This window comes from Anas acuta, chromosome 8 (genome assembly GCF_963932015.1).
Source record: "Anas acuta chromosome 8, bAnaAcu1.1, whole genome shotgun sequence".
Lineage (NCBI taxonomy): Eukaryota > Metazoa > Chordata > Aves > Anseriformes > Anatidae > Anas > Anas acuta.
This window is the reverse complement of record NC_088986.1, coordinates 16821775-16838693: the sequence shown is the minus strand read 5'-3', so window position 1 is coordinate 16838693 and position 16919 is coordinate 16821775. Positions and strand designations below refer to the sequence as shown.

General features: G+C 46.0%; 1 protein-coding gene and 1 long non-coding RNA gene across 4 annotated transcripts in view; one reads left to right on the top strand and one right to left on the bottom strand.

The window, feature by feature from the left end:
• COLGALT2 (collagen beta(1-O)galactosyltransferase 2) overlaps positions 1–16919 on the top strand; it is a 114812-nt gene that overhangs the window by 60469 nt on the left and 37424 nt on the right. Inside the window, exon 1 of one of the 3 annotated variants that reach the window (XM_068691109.1) lies at positions 3122–3561. The exons of the other annotated variants lie outside the window; for them this stretch is intronic. Coding sequence (XP_068547210.1) covers positions 3311–3561 — 251 coding nt within the window. The 5' untranslated portion in view covers positions 3122–3310. Of the gene's footprint in view, positions 1–3121; positions 3562–16919 lie in introns of those variants that run through there. 3 annotated transcript variants of the gene reach the window in all.
• On the bottom strand, positions 1570–3134 carry LOC137860632 (uncharacterized). Its single transcript, XR_011099110.1, has 2 exons — positions 2621–3134; positions 1570–2496 (listed from the first exon to the last, which is right to left on the bottom strand). It is a non-coding gene; the product is annotated as an uncharacterized lncRNA (long non-coding RNA).

Here is a 16919-nt window from a genome sequence, read left to right as displayed (position 1 = left end):
GAGATGATCAAATTGATACAGGGCCTAGCACAAAATCAACAGTCTTCAACCCATCTTCACAGAATCACAGAATTGTCTAGGTTGGAAGAGACCTCAAGATCATTGAGTCCAACCCTGACCTAACACTAACAAGTCCTCCACTAAACTATATCACTAAGTTCAACATCTAAACGTCTTTTAAAGACCTCCAGGGATGGGGACTCCACCACTTCCCTGGGAAAGCCCATTCCAATGCCTCACAACCCTCTCAGTAAAGAAGTTCTTCCTAATATCCAACCTAAAACACCCCTGGCGCAACTTTAGCCTGTTCCCCCTCATCCTGTCACCAGGCATATGGGAGAATAGACCAACTGCTACCTTTCTACAGCCTCCTTTAACAAGCCGCATCTCTACAGCCTTCTTTAAAGAGCGATAAGGTCGTCCCTGAGCCTCCTTTTCTCCAGGATGAACAAGCCCAGCTCCCTTAGCTACTCCTCATAGGACTTGTTTTCCAGACCCCTCACCAGCTTTGTCACCCTTCTCTGGACTCTCTTGAGCACCTTGATATCCTTCTTGTAGTGAGGGGCCCAAAACTGAACACAGTACTCGAGGTGTGGCCTCACCAGAGCTGAGTACAGGGGGACAATCACTTCCCTAGACCTGCTGGCCACACTGCTTCTTATGCAGGCCAGGATGCTGTTGGCCTTCTTGGCCACCTGAGCACGCTGCTGGCTCATATTCAACCGACTATCCACCAATACTCCCAGGTCCTTCTACACCTGGCAGCTTTCCAACTGCTCATCTCCCAACCTGTAGCTCTGCTTGGGGTTATTGCGCTCCAGGTACAGGACCTGGCACTTGGCCTTGTTGAACTTCATACAGTTGACCTCAGCCCTTGGGTCCTGAGCCGGTGTGGAAGAAGAACGGCCTGGCTCAACAGAGAGTTGCAGCCTGAGCTTAGGAGAAAAGAGAGGGTTTACAATCTTTGGAAAAAAGGGCGGGACACTGAGGAGGACTATAAGGATGTTACAAGGCTGTGCAGGGACAAAATTAGAAAGGCCTAAGCTCATCTGGAGCTCAACTTGGCTGCTGCTGTTAAAGACAACAAAAAAATCTTTTTACAAATATATCAATGCAAAACGGAGGATTAAGGAGAATCTCCATCCTTTACTGGATGCGGGGGGAAACCTTGTTACAAAAGATGAGGAAAAGGCAGAGGTGCTTAATGCCTTCTTTGCCTCAGTCTTTAGCGGTAATACTGGTTGTTCTCCGGACAACAACGACAACCTGCAATGATTCAGAAGTGCCTTACACCATTCACCCTTGAGACAGAAAACTGGGATTCCCATATGATGTAAGGGGAGTGCAATCCCTCTCAAAATACGAGAGCCTGGGGGACGCTACTGAGTACTGAAAATGTTAAGGCTAGGCAGCACCGAACTCAACAGAGAAGGGAGGCCGAGTCTCCCTGGCTGTTCACATAACAGACAAGAGCCTCAGCTTTTAGCCCTAAGCAATGACTCGTAGTGCCAGGCGGGGAACTAGTTCTTCTCAAGCCAGGGACCATTTCAGCATCTTTAAAGCTACAGAAAGGCTTGAAGGCTCTGTGGAATCATGTTCCTGGCACAAAAATCTGGGGACCAGGACTGGGCAAGTGGGGCACAAGTGTGCTGGGGAGCAAGCTCTCTGGGCTGATTACCAGGGCTTTAAACTAGGTTTGATGGGGGAAGGGAGGGGAGCTAAAGGTGACAGAGAAGGGCTGGGCGAAGTCCTCACTACTCTTATAAATGGCTCAGTCTTCAAAATAGGACTATAATCAAAGTTTACAATTTATTAAAGGAATAGAGGTAGGCAAACAGCGCTGGGTGCGCCGGGAATCTCTGCTCCACCAAGACGCACACCAGTTATTACATCAAGCAGCTGATTTTTACGCTCCTAGGCTAACACATGTTCATTACTGCTTCTAAAAAAAACAGGGTTATTATAATTAGTTTCCGGAATCCAAACCCTCCTACTGGAGCATGCGTAACAGTCTCCGGTGGTCCCTCTGGGGGTCTCTCATGCGGAAGGCTCCTAGTCTTCCTCCCTCTGGTCCTTCTCCTTTGTCCAGCTTGGCTGTAAGAGACTTGTGCAGCATCCCCTGCAAACTTTGTCTTTTAGTCGTTCTTCAGCTTGCCCCGTCTCCTTAGTCTCCTGGCCAGATACCAGAGACTTGCATAGCGTCCCATGCAATAGTCATAATAGTTAGCAGCTATTCTGAACCCCCCCAGATATCAGAGACTTCAAGTAAAAGCCTACAAATACATTTCCCTTCAAGCTCTCTATTGACACGAATTGCTAAAACATTCCTTTGCAAGGTACAAGAACTACATACATGTACATTAACCCCTCTGTTTTTCTTAGACTTGTGCTTATAGAAGGGTCTGTAGGAGAGAAGGTCACATTCCTCATACCATGCAGCCCTAGCATTGTTCCATACTGCCACGGATCAGATGAACACATTTCACACCACTGTCACTGTTGAAGACAGGAAAAACTTCTGAGCTCTCCCATAGGATTGTCTGAGGGCTCCTCAGAGAAGGTAGCGTTCCCAATCCCCCGTCCCGTATCTTCTTCTTGCATCCCCCCGGGGTAACTGTACCTGCTGCTTCCCTAAAGCGCTTGTGCACGGAGCGTGGGAAATAAACAGGATGAGCTCAAGGTCTGCGTTCGGACGCGGGGCCACGATCTCGCTGCGATCACTGAGACGTGGTGGGACAGCTCACATGACTGGAACACAATCACGGAGAGCTACATCCTCTTTAGGAGAGGCAGGCTGGGGAAGCGAGGGGGTGGGGTTGCCCTTATGTGAGAGAGCAATTAGAGTGTACCCAGCTCCAGCTGGGGGAGGGTGATGGACAGGTGGAGAGCTTGTGGGGACCGGGACTGGGGACCAGGACTGGGGACCAGGACTGGGGCTGCGTGGCGGGCGTCCATGCGCTCCGGGGCAGGGCACACCTTCACCCTCCCCACTGCAGCCCGGGCAGCCGCGCTCCTGCCCCTCCTGCAGCTGGTGGGTGCCGGCCAGAGCCCCGGGCAGCTCAGGGACGGCGGGGTGAGACCCGGCCGGGCGCTGCTTTCGCGTTTCTTTCAGCTCCAGCCCAGGCTCCCCGCCGAGCTCCCGCTGCCCGATACCGGCGCCTTTCGCCGCTCCGCCCGGCGGCCGGCTGGGGGCGTGCCGAGCCGTGCCGAGCCGCTCGGAGCCGTGCCGAGCCGTGCTGCCCACAAAGGCCGGCTCTGAGGGCGCCGGGCCGGCAGCGCTCCTCCCCGCGGCTCTGCTCTGGCACCCATCATGGCTCCGTGCGACCCCCGTCCTCTCCTCCTCGTCCTCCTGCTGCTGCCGGGCGGCTGCGGGGCCGGCCTGCCCCCGGAGCCGCCGCCGCCGCCGAGCCCGCAGCTGCAGCCCCAGCCCCTGCCCGAGTCGGCTCCGCAGAAGCCCACCGTGCTGCTGGCCATCATCGCCCGCAACGCGGCGCACGCGCTGCCCCACTTCCTCGGCTGCATCGAGAGGCTGCGCTACCCCAAGAGCAGGATCGCCCTCTGGTAAGGGGCGAGAGGGGCTCGGGGGGTTGGCGGCGGGGCCGTGCCTGGGAAAGGGCAGGGGACTCGGCTCAGCCCCCCGTCCCACCCCCCCCGGCCGCCCTGCCGAGCCCCCGGGGCTTGGGGACGAAGCTGGCCTGAAGCCGGGGAGCTTTCAGGTTGCCTTAAGTTATGCCAGGGGAGGTTTAGGTTGGAAATGAGGAGACGTTTCTTCTCAGAAAGAGTGGAACGGGTTGCCCGGGGAAGTAGTGGAGTCACTGTCCCTGAGGGTGTTCAAGGAAAGGTTTGACCTGACGCTTAGGGACACGGTTTAGCGGGTGACATTGGTGGTAGGGTGCTGGTTGGACTGGATGATCTTGGAGGTCTTTTCCAACCGTAATGATCCTGTGTTTCTTTCAGTGCTTAGCTTTTGTCCAAACCTGCAGACACCAAGTACTCGCGGCTTAGTACGGAGAGCTGGCTGCTGTTCTGCTTGCTGGCTGCTAAATGCCAGGCTATCTGGGAAGGCTGCTGGGGTCTGCCAGGGCTGCGGGGTGGATGTGTGGAGTAGGTGCTGGGGGGCATTGAAAAGGAGCATTGTTGCAAGGCTGTCCTCTGAAAGACGCATTCAAAGATGTATTCAGAAATCACAGCATGGGGGCAGCTGTGGCAATGAAGCGTGTGTTGGGATGGAGGAATTGGACCAATTTAGAAATTGGTCAGTCATTCATTATCTGTAGGGATTAGAGGTTCTTTCCCTCTTGACTTGGCATAAATGAGGGGAGCAACAGGACCTGCCTGGATGGGTCTAAAATAGTCTCATTATTTTAGGCATGGAAAGCGTGGAAATTGTGTAAAAATAAGAAATGCTGGTGTAGGGCTTGATCACAAATCACTGAAGTCAGTGGGGAGACTCCTGTTAACTTAGAGTAGATAAAGTGTACCTTTGCATAAAGGGGTATAGGGAGCATACATACCCTCCATACACCCCCTGGTCATTCACTGACTCTGAAGTAGCATTAAGTCCGCAGGACTAGATGTTTCTGCCTGTATTCCAGGAACATGCTTGTTACTTGTCCTCAGGTCCTCTATGGGTCTTTACAGAGAATTAGCGGCAGCTTTATTTATTTAAGTTTAGTGTGCACAAAAAAATGTCATGATAGTGGCACAAACATGGTGTGCTGCACAGACAAGATGGCTGTGAGTTATGAGTGGATGATTAGTAGTGGGTGAATGCAAGACTCACCTGTGTGTAGGTATGTGACCTGCTTTCATTTCTATCAGTAGGAGTTTTGCTGGTTTGGATTTCATCGTATCAGATGAGGGGCAATGGAGCTGGTGAAGGGTCTAGAGGACAAGTCTTATGGGGAACTTGGGTTGTTTATCCCAGAGAGAAGGAGGTTTGGGGAGGTCTCATCATGCTTCACAACTACCTTAAAGGAGCTGATGGTGAGATGTGGGTTGGTTTCTTCTCCCAAGCACTAAGTGCTAAGACAAGAGGAGATGGCCTTAAGTTGCGCCAGGGGAGGTTTAGGTTGAGTATTAGGAAAAATTTCTTCACTCAAAGGGTTGTGAGGCATTGATGCAGGCTGCCCAGGGAAGTGGTTGAGTCACCATTCCGGGAGGTCATCAAAAAATGTGTAGATGTGGTGCTTAGGGATATGGTCTAGTGGTGAACATGAAAATCTTGAACTAAAGGTTGGACTGGATGATCTTGGAAGTCTTTTCCAACCTAAATGATTTCTGTGCTTCTGTAAAATATATATGAGTAGGTATTTTCAGACCCTACATATATAGCCTGTGATTGAGCAAAGTGTGCTTGCCTGATGTCTGTAAGCATAGACCTGTTCACTAAAGCAAGGCAGATCCTGGAATGCTTCTCACTGTAGAAGTGCAGAAGTGTTTGGTTTTTGTTGTTTTCTTTGTTTTATTTTTGAAGTCTGGAAAAGCATTAGCTGCCTCTACAGCTTTTAAAAGGGAGTCGTATGCCTAGGAGGATTGTGTGCAAACACAAGGAGTGGATAAACTAGAAAAACTGCTGTTGAACATGGCAGGCTTTTGAAAATCAGAATGGCTAAAATGTCATGGCACCTGAAAAGGGACTTCTGTAGGCCCTGTGAGTTGCATCAGAGGGAGAGGGAGCAGCACATGCCAGGTGGCACCAGTTCCTGGGTGAACTTTAGTCATGGTCACTTCAGCTCCCCAGTGACAGGCTTTTTCAGACCTGTTGACATTTGGGACCCACCAAGAGATAAGGCTTACAGATAATATCTGTCAAATCTCTTGAGAACAAAGGAAACAATGAAATCAACTTCTGGAAGCATATTGTGTTTCAGCCTCCATACCTGACAGTGCTTTCAATAGCTGAATTCCAGATTTACCTGTGTCCACATGCCACAGCTTGTGGGGCTACTTTGGTTGGAGTAGCAGTGAAGTGGTGGCTGTCAAAGAGCTGCATTCCTTCACCACCACTTGTATTCCACTTAACAGTTTCTTGAGTAAGTCGGCATTTAAAAATGCCCAAATGCAGGTCTTGAGAATGAAAATTAAAAACATATATAATCTCTTTAAATTCCATATGGTCTCTGTATTGCTTGAGGGCTTAAATTCTACAGTGGATTTCTCAGACAGATCTCTTGGAGGAAGTTTTATTACTGACAGCAAAGATGGGTCAAGAGACAGTGAATGAGTTTGAAGCAGACACTGAATTTTCTGTAAGCATCCTGTGTCAGTAAGTCTCAATCCTTGTTAGCCTGATACCAAATGAGGGGTGCATGCTGGACAGTCCTGTACTCCCTTCTTCCCTTCGGTCTTAATTCTGACTTGTTCAGCGTCTGCAGTTGTGAGGAAGAACTTGCTGGCCACATGCATCCTAATGCATCGAGCAGGCCATTTGGTCTGGGGCCAACTGGCATGTTGTGTCACTGGTCCGTTCAGTTAAATGCTTCCTTCCTTCCCCCTCCCAGAGTCAGAAGGTCTATTGTGAATGGTCCCTAGTCTGCCTTAACCCCAGCAGACCCTGTCTTGTGGACCCTGGTTGGCACCAGCCAGGGCTGTCTTAGTGTCGCAGTGGTGGGGACCTTTGTGAAGTGCTCAGGTCTTTGACCAGGCCTTACTTGGTCTGCACTGCCTGCAGCCTGTCTGGAGCCCTGGTGCTGACCACCCGGGCTGGGACCTGCCCAGTCCCCGCCTTGGCAGCAGCAGCCCGCTCCTAAGACAGGCCAAATCCCGGAGGCTGCCTCAGGCTCACCCGGGGGGTGGCAGCGGGGGCCTCCTGCAGCCCTCCCGTCAGGTGCCTGCCAAAAGCCCAGGCGGTGCTGGGCTCCCCAGTGCGTGGCACCACAAGAAGCAGGCCAGAGACCTGTGGCACTGGAGAGTGCTCAGGAAAACAAGGCTCTTGGATCCAAATCAGTCTGTTTTTTTGGCTGGGGGGTGTTCTAATATGCTCCTGGTGTGCGTGCAGTTGGCATGTTTACTGGGGTGGGCCAAGTCAGTGACGTTGTGCTCAATCCAGCCTAGCCACGTAGGAGACTGGGGCACGTTCTGGAGACTTGCTGCAATCTTGCACTAGGATCAGAGGAGAGCTGCAGAGGGAGGGAAGAGTGCTCCTCTGTCTTGGACAAGAATGACCAAGAAGCTACACAGTGGGCATGCCCCAACCCCTCTTTTAGGTGGTTTGGGGTGTTTTTCCTGTTTTGAACAGTAGCAGTGCAGATTTGTTTAATTATTGAGCTCCACTCAGTTAAGGAGCACCCTGGCTGTAGTAAGCAAATTAAAAGTGTGTGTATTCAGCAGTTTATCATGTCAGTTTACACTTTTCCTTACCCCCAGATTAGGTGACAGTGTAGCAAAGAAAGTTGTCTGTAATTCCATCTTTAAATACTTGTTCATTTTGGGCCTTCTGCCGTCTCATCTTTCACTAACCTGGGGATTAAGTACCTACCTAAATGAGTTAGTACTTAGAAGCAATAATTAGGTTCTTTTGTGCTTGAAAATCTGTGCCTGCCTTGCTGATTAGAACATGCTTACACTTCAGAAATGAAAACAAGAGCCACAGTTCAGATGGTGGGAGCTGGGAGAGAGCCTGGATGATAGAGTGATGGATGTTCTGTAACTGTTCCCAGTGAGCGAATGGTTTAGACTTAAAGGAGCTAGTTGTAGCCAAATATAGAAACTGATGAGATCACTACAGTAATGATAACTTTCATAATTATACATCATTAGTCTACAACTAGCTCATGATACTATAGCTAAGTATTTTCTTGTTCTTCAACAATTTACTTTTAACTGTGAGAAGTTCTATGTGAAGCCACTTTCTGGTGAGAGGCAGAGATCATTGGAGACCTTAATGGTGTTATTACTCACTGGGAAGCATTGGCTTTCAAATGTGCTGTGTTTTCTGTGCTTGTGTCTGTTTGTGCAACAAGGCCACACTTACCTTTATGGCCAGTATCAATCCCTCAGGAATGCTGAAGTTTTGGTCCCCGGCTCTGTGTGCATTTCTTCTGTCCACCCATGTCTGGTACCTGGTTACAAATAGCTCACCTGTGCTGTGACTTGCACATCACAATATTAAAACTGAAGTTTTAGAAATCAAATTGACTTTTCACTTGGTTTGCAATTTAAACCTACTGGATTTAGTTTCCCATTCATGTTTGTAGATTTTTGTTTTTTTTTTTTTTAAATAGATAGCTTTAATAGCATAGTCATAGGGGGTGATTATCGTGTTGTGCAGGATGTCATGTCAAGTTTTTCCCCCAAAAAGCTTGCACTTAAGTTGCAACATCAAAAGAAAAACTGGGAGTAAAATGCTTTTAATTCCTAGCTGGGGAAACGAGGGAAGAAAGGTTAGGTAACCTGTACAAGATTCTTGGATCTGTGAGGACCAGAGACAGTATTCAAAGTTGACATTTCTTGAAACTTCTTTCTTAGTGAGGTCATTTTTATACTTCAGTCCTGTAAATTTATGTAAGAAATGGAAAATCAGGGAAGACTGAAGAAATGATCCTATCCCAATATCCACAGAAAGTTTTTTTGTCCTTTGGGTCTGCCTCCCTCGTATAAGTCTTGGCAAGCTTACACAAATGACATCATAAAATCCTTCAATGGAAGCATGTGAAGGGAAGCTGAAAATGACTGCTGTGCCTAACCGAGGTCTGCACAGCACGACTTTGCTACTCTTCAGCAAAATACTTTGCAGCGCTGCAGAGAAATGTTACAATAAGCATCAGCTGTGTGATGGCAAACATTTGCTGGATAGCAGCAGTTTCTGTATTATTTTTTCCCCACTGTGCTCTTAAATTGCCAGATTATGATGCCTCAGATTGTGTTAAAGAACATTGTGAACCACATTTGTGAACCACATTCACAAATTGGGGTCTACTAGACATGAATTTGAATACTGGGATCTTACATAAAATTAATAATGAGCCCTCTTTGGAAAGAGGGAGGGAATTGTAACACAAAAATGACATCTTGAAATGCATAAACATTCTGTGAAACTAGTTAATACAATACAGTGTGTTTGTATTTATTTTTGGTTTTGGTCTAAATTCTGCATACTTTGTGTCTTTGAAAATGAGAGTTTGTTATCAGCTGTTGCTTTTTATTATAAGCTTTTCTGTGCTTTCAAAGGTCAGGGATTTATTTATTTATTTATTTTAAACGTACAAAGTAGGAATGAAAAGACCTCGAGGAGTCATCTAGTTGATTGCTGCCCAGGGCAGGATGTCACATTATGCCTTGTCTGTCAAGCTGGCTCTGAAGTTCCCTGTAGTGGGGATTTTTTGTCTAGGAAGGCTGCAGACTGTCAGGGTTTTGTACCGTCATGTCTTCTGAAGTCTGTGCAGTGTGGGAGAAGTGGGAGGCAGCTGTAGGAGTGTCAGTGAACCTGCTGCAACCAATGTTGGCTGTAAAGTGCTGGAGTTAATTCTTTCTTTAGAAAAAAAGAAAAAATTCATTTGTGCACTTCTGGCATACAAGCTATTTCACCTCCTTAACTTCTGGTGAATCTGAAAGTATGGATCAGTTAGGAATGATCTGGATGAAGTCTGCCCAGTTCCTGCTGTCCTCCTCCAACTACGAGGACAAACACCTCTTCCCTTCTGCATTGCTCCATCAGCTGGAGCCTGGTCCCTAGGCTGATGTGCAGTTAAGGTTGGAAGGTGCCTGTGGAGGTCATCTAGTCCCAACTCCTGCTCAAAGCAGGCTCACCTGGAGCAGGCTGCCTAGTAGCATTTCATTTCAAGTGCTGAGTATCTCCAGGGATGGAGACTCCACAGTCTCTGGGCAACCTATTCCAGGGAGCTAAGCACTAGCAAGAAGTGTCTTGGAAATTTTTATCAGGTGAGAGTGGGTCTAGGAGGGTAGCAGACCTTGGGAGGAAAGACAAACTTGCATGTAGACCGTTGCTCCAGTAGATTTTTTTCCCCCTTTTGCTTGTTCTTTCTGTTCCATTAAGCATGGCTACTTTTCAAAATGGTGCCAGATCTCTTCTTCAGAAGTGTGAAAGAGGGCAGCAGGGCAGCTACCCTGTTCCTCATCAGGATGAATCCTTGAGGCATATTTAAGGCATTTTTTAACTTTTATGTAAAGTACCACAGCACCTGCAGTTATTTATCTGAATCCCCTGAGACTGAAAGCCTTCATGTACTGGGTCAGGATTTTCTAAAAATAGATCAGAGATACACATGGTGTGCAGAGCACTGGGAGCTGCACTCGCTGTCATTCCTCAGTTGCTTGGGACACCCAGAAAGACCATCTGGGCTATGGGAGCAAGGCAGGACCAAGATGGGTGAGTGCAGGGTACTGTGTCTGTCAGAACCTGGTATTTCCTTCCTGTGGGACTATGTCTCAGACTTAGTGTTATTTCAACCTATTTGTGTGCATTTCATTTCCTTTATTTTAATGATGCATAGCTCATGCTGCTGATGTTTTTAGCTTCATCTTCAAAGGTGGATTAGGGCTAATGGGGCCCACATGCATCAAAATTTCAGGCTGAAGAAAAAAGAAAAAAATTGTTAGTATTTTCCACATCTGCCAAAATGCCCAGCTTCTCCAGACAATCATGTGGCACTGCTAACAGGCCCATCAGTAAAGAAAAAGGACATTTTTTAAAATGGAAATGCACTATTTGCTTCATATAGCACATTAATCCAGTTTCTAAACACGGAAATAATTGCTTTTGGAGTTTGTGTGTTTGTTTATGTATATAAATAAAATAAAAGTTCCCAAGCTTGAAGTAATGGGACCAGAGTACCACTGTTACTGTAGAATGACTCTAGTTTTCTTCTTGGGAAGTTAGCAGGGGCCCTAGCAAGTAAGTGGCAATTTGAACTTCTGCTGGCTGACTAGAATTGATATGTGCTTTCATATGGGGTTTAGTTGCCCCTGTTTTCTGAGTACCACTTTGGTTGTGATAATGTTTGATAATGTAATGTAACATGTTGATCTCAATCTAGGCAGATGTGGCACTGCTAAGTAAATGGCTTAATGAGACTGCAGTAGGAGTTTCATTGCAGAGGGCCTGACTTGTGCTCAGGCACTTTCTTTGAGAGGGGATTCAGGAATGAAAGCTGGCATGTTACCAGTTATTTACATGATCAGTACATCTTCCCCACTTAACTAATACGTTACTCTGCCATCAGGTAAAATGGCATAAAAAATGAGAATGTTATTTTGGGATTGGAATATGTTTTTGCCAAAATCTGTCCATGCTCTTTTGCAGGGACTTTTCAAATGCTGGAAGTGCTGAAGGTGTCTGCTTCAGTGTTGTTCCTATTGCCCATGTGGATGTGGTACATGAAATCAAACAGGTTTCTAACTTAATTTTTTGTTTTGCCTGTATGTGCTGGTAGGAATAATATATCCATCATAAGCATAAGCAGATCCTGAACTGGACCAGAAAATACATTAAACTTGGAACTGTCCTACATGGTCCCTAGGACTTACAAGGATCTAAACTCATGCTTAAGCAGAAGACAGGGAGTCCATGGAAACCGAAATGCCCTGGCAGGGCTCACAAGAACTCTTTCACGTTGAAAGACTTTAGTTCCAAAAGAAATTGATTTTCCAATCTCCCTTCATTCTTAAAGGATTGTTTACTTATTTTTGCTCTTTGATCCCTCTGCAGGGAGAGAGTTATGCATGGCTGCAGAACGGTTTGAATTTTTCCCACTGGCAAACTAGGTTGCATGAACTGTGATGTGTTGGTTTGCCTTGAAGCTGATAGCAGGTGGCTCTCTTTTGTTAGCAGATCAGAATCTTCTTGTGGCCGCTGGCTCAACAGCTGCTCCTGAGAGAGAGAACTGCACTGAGCCTTTGGGAGTAGCCTAGGAATTTAAAGCTGTCGTTTGCGTTATTTCCTCAGTGTTTTCAATCATTCCTGTCCTTAAAAGGTACTTAACAAAATTGGAGGAAAAGGCTGGTTTCCAGCACTTATACTTTGAACTGCTAATAATGACATGGATGTTAAACTCAGCCAAATGCAAGCACTATTTTTTTTCCCGTTTATTAGTTTGAAGCCATGAATTATTCCCCACCAGACTTCAGCCAAACAACCTTAAGTTCCTGTAGTCAGACAAGTAAGTGTTGTTAGTCAAAACAAAAACAAAATCGTGTTGTTAGTCAAAAGCCACTTTGTAGCAGTCCTAGAAAGAGATTAACTCAGAAGCTTGAGTTTTAGGCAACCAGAAGGGGTAGTGAGAAATTTTTTGTTCCTCTAGTTGCTCTGAGAAACATGAAATAGGAAGTCTTGCTAAGGTTAACGATAGCAGCAGGGCTCTTCTCTCTCTAATTATCGGCACTTAACCAGTTTATGGAAGGATGTAGGGATATTAAGTCAGCCTTGCATCTAAAATAAATCAACGTGTTTAAGTGAGATTAAAAACTCTTTGGAGAGGAGCCAATGTGGGTTTTTTGGTTCTTTTTCTTTTTTTAATGTTTGCTGCAAAGAGGAGCACAGGTGCAGAGTGTTGACCTCAGCTGCACTGAGTTGGGCTGCTGTAGCTAGTTAGCTGTTTTCCCTGATGAGTGCTGGAGTGTGGTCCTTGGCTGCCTCATCTCACGTCCTGCCAGCAGGGAAGTGACTGTTTGGGGGAGTTATGCCTCCCAGCTGCAGCTCTGTGTGAGAAGATAAATAAATTCTTCAGCAACAACACAGCCCCCGGAGAGGCATGGTGGAGGAACAGGCAGGTGTACTGATACAGTAATACACTGGGGTGCCTGCTTTCAGAGCTGTTTCAGGTGTGAAATCCCACCATCCTGACATTTAGCTGCAGATTAGCTACTCAGGGGAGTTTCAGCATTGGGATGCATATTAATGCTTTTAACTCCCCAAGAGGTTTAATGAGGAATGTGTGTTTGCTCTCAAAAATTCTTCTGAAATTATTAGTGTCCATTCCTGTAGTCTAACAAGAATTTGTAACTGATGCTATAATCCGTAAAGGCAGTGACAAAAAATGATCTGAAGAGAAGTGAGAAGCACAGCAGTTATGTGTACAAGTCACCGCAGGGATCCTAACAAAAGGGGAATAGTGAAGGATGAAGAGTCAGGGTAGGAACTATGTATCTAGGGCAAAGGCTTACATTTGTGGTTTGGAAAACAGAAGCTGTACTATTGCTCTTTTCTGCACACTGGGAGGTTAAAAAGAGTACTGGTGTCTTCAGGAACTGATGGCCCATGTTTTATTTTCCATTAATTCTTGTCTAGGATTGTCTGGAAAGATGACATTAAAGGCTGTGGTTGTTCGATCATTTTAGATCAACCACAGTGATCAGAAGGGGTTAGAGCTGAGGCTGCAGTTAGTACTTGGGAGAAAAAGTTCCAAGCACTCACTGTTTTAGAAAACTGCTGCTGTTAAGGACCAAAGTATTTGCCTTATGTTAATATGGTATTGATTCCCTATGCAGAACTGGAAAAGTCACAAAAACAGAGGGGGGGGCGGGGTAAAGTTCAGATTTTATGCAGAAATCTCTGCTGCTAATGAGCAGTGGGGTGAGGAGCTTGAATTCTCTTACTGTGAGATGGAATGGGACCTGTGTTTAGACTTTTTTTTTTTTTTTTTTTACTTCAGAAGCATGTTTATTGCTAATTGTGTAGGGCCCACAGTTTTCAGGAGGAGGCAGTTTCCTTGTGGGCATGGTACCTTACTCTCTATTTTACTTGAGAGATTGGTCTCCTCTGTACGAGTAGGACTGGGAGTAGGTCTGGGGATTAGATTTACGACTGAGGAGTGTAGAGTTTTAAGGTTGTTCCAGGCCTTGTCTGTGGTCAGCAAGAGGGTACCTTATTCTCTTTTGTGATGTAGTTCATAGTATGGCTGAGAAATTTGGAAGTTTAGACACTCAGGTCACTGCTGGATTCTCCTGCAATTTTCTGCAAAATTGAGAGCTTTGTTGTCTAGGAAAACCAAAGCTGTATGCTGTTCTTTTATAGTTTGGTGGGGTTTTCTATTTCTACAATATTTCTACTACAAGCTCCAAACAAATCCTAGTTGAAAAGCCTTGTCTTGCTGCCGGATTTCTACTTATTTTAGCTCCTTCTTTGTCAGTGCCATGTGTTCTTTTTGTTTCAAATGGATCTACTAATTATAATTAAGGCTAGTGTTTGATATGAGCACAGATCCTGCAAAACCCATCAGCAAGAAATGGGAAGAGAGTTGGTGTCAGTGGGCAGCAGTGTTTTATGGTTTGATATATATAAGGGACCTCTGTGTGCCACAGCTGGAATAGACTGGAGGTTAGCTTTCAGGTTTTGAAATCTGAATATTCAAGGGCCTGCTTGATGGGTTGCACAGGCTTAAACAGTCAAGGAGTTGTCAGTGAGGGGCCAATGTCTGATAGATAATCTTTTTTGTTGTTGTTGTAGATATCATCCCTTACTTGGTTAGGGTTAGAGCTGAGTTTGTCTTGGGACTTTGAACTCCAGTGCAGAACCTGTGCAGAATCTATAGATGTAGAGAAGGAGCTGGTATTGGTGGAGCACTTGCGTTATGATCTTATGTTCCTGAGTGAACTGGGATTTGGGGAGGGGCAGTATGGTTAGGGATAAGACTTGGAAATTGTAATTTACTGCTGGATTTTTGTGTGGCCAGTAGAGTTAGGGAGAAGGTTGGCATTGGCTGTGTACATGCCTGGAACTCTGTAGCTTCTATGATTTGTCTTGGTTGCGTTACTCGGTGCTGTCAGGTGGGATGTTGAAAGAGGTGAGTTCCTTCTATTTTCATTTGCTACATGGAACAGCTTAGGTCAGGATTGGGTTCTGGGAGTTCCAGGCTGCTGCAGGCTGAGCTACCTGCAGATATTCACGTCCCAAAGGTTCAGAAAGAGGCCTGTTGCTGATAGCACAGACAAGCATGATGCACTCAGCTCCTGATGTGTATGTATCCTGTTTGTTATCTGCTTTCAGAGCAAGGCTGGGGAGCCCATAGCTTCCAGGCCCCAGAATGTTGTAGAGCTGACAAAATTAGGAAGAGGCTGGTGTGGGCTGAGGGCTGATGTTCTATTGACAAAGCAAAAGAAATTTCTTTGGACCTGAAATGAAACAGGCAGTTCTAACGACTGCTGGGAAGAGGTACCAGCATAGCCAGTTCTTGTAAATAAGTAAGGAACAGCAAGGTGGTAGACCAGAACCATACTTCTTTTTCCCAGTAATGTGCAATTAGATTTACTTGACTCGCTAACATAAATCAGTTTCTGGATACTGCTGGTGTGCTCCAAATGATGCATGAGTCGTCAGTAGAAAGTTCTGGATGAAGTTTCCACTTAGTTGTCATCTGTGACTGGCCTCAGTGCTCTGGAGGAGCCTACCCAGACTCTTCTAAATAGGTTAGCAGAGAATAATAATTGCTTTTGGGTCTTTTGCCTCTTCAAATATTTTTTTCCTCCAGCTCTGGCTGTTGGAGACGTTGGTTGCACTATTTTTCAAAACACTAATCTGAAATGAGTTCAGTGTGTGCAAATGGAATTTGAAAATGTCACTGCTGCTAAATATCTTAATTTATTATTTTCTGAATGTAAAGCAGGATTTAAATACAAATTATCGTCGTAAAACCATGGAGCAGGTTTATGTTACACATTTAATCCCTCCTAGCACCAATGCACTCACCCCTTCGCTGCCCTCCATCCTTATGTCTCTCACAAACAAGTGAGTTGTGTCCACAAAAAGTCTTGTCAATGAGTTATTTCAGACTAGTGAGCTCATAGCTGTCTGCTGGCAGAACGCTGCTCTGACTTCTTCATACAAGCTACAGCTGTTGCCAGGATTTTTTGTTGAATACCTGGGCCTTGAAGGAAGCTCTGTTTTACAGAACAAGAATCAAACTGCTATTGGTGGGATTTCCTCATGTTGTGACTACAAACATCACACCTGTCTTTTTGGACCAGACAGTCTTCATAAATATAGATACAGGTTTAAAGGAAAAGAAGGTGTGTTCAGAGCTAGGCTAGAGCTAAGTAAAGCAGCCACTTCTTTTCTACACTCAGCCAGTTGCAAACCTGGTGCAACCACACTGGTAGCAAAGATCACATACTCAATGTGCAGATAGCTTCACTCACCTTCGGGTTTGCTGTATTGTCTGTTGCAAGATGGGTGCTGCGCGGACTGTCATCTGTTGCTGCACTCACTCGGGCTGCAGACTGCATCTTTGCTTGAATGCAGACTGCCCACCCCCTGCAGAGCAGGCGGATCTAAATCTCAAATGCTAGCAAGCATAAATTCAATGTACCGTGGAGGAGAATTGCTGAGGGGAAACCTGGTTCAAGTCTTTCTCAGTTATTTTTTTATGTCTCCAGTTGACTGAGAACTCTGAGGGAAAGCAATTACATATTACAGCAGTTATCGCCCGCCTGACAAATCTGACCAGCTCCTGTTGCTGCTGCGGAGTGCGTGGCCAAGTTGGTTACTACACATATGCTTTGGGACAGCCTGCAGATAAAGAAAAACATCTGGTTATAACAGCTTGGGCACGTAGCTGTTCAACCACACAGCACAGGGACCAAAACTCCAGCATTTTCTGCTCTGGGAGATTCCTTCCAGATATACTCGACCAACAAAGATATGTTTCCTGCAGATCTTCTGAAGGGACAGCACAGATGGAGCAATAAAGCAGCGCTAACTCTGGCATGGAAGTTATGAATACACTTGGAAGAAACCAACTAAGGAGCCAATGAAACTGAGTTTTCAGCTTGTTAGATCTTATATCAGGTTACTCGATCTGAATGGGCTAATGAAACACTTTAGCACAAACGGTCTACTTAATCGTGACAGGGCAGAAACAGTTTATGCTGAAATGGTCTTGCAAGGTTTGAAGCATGAGGAAAAAGCTACAGACTGGAGACATCCTCAGCAGACTGATAGCTCGGAAACCTGTTATCTGTACTTT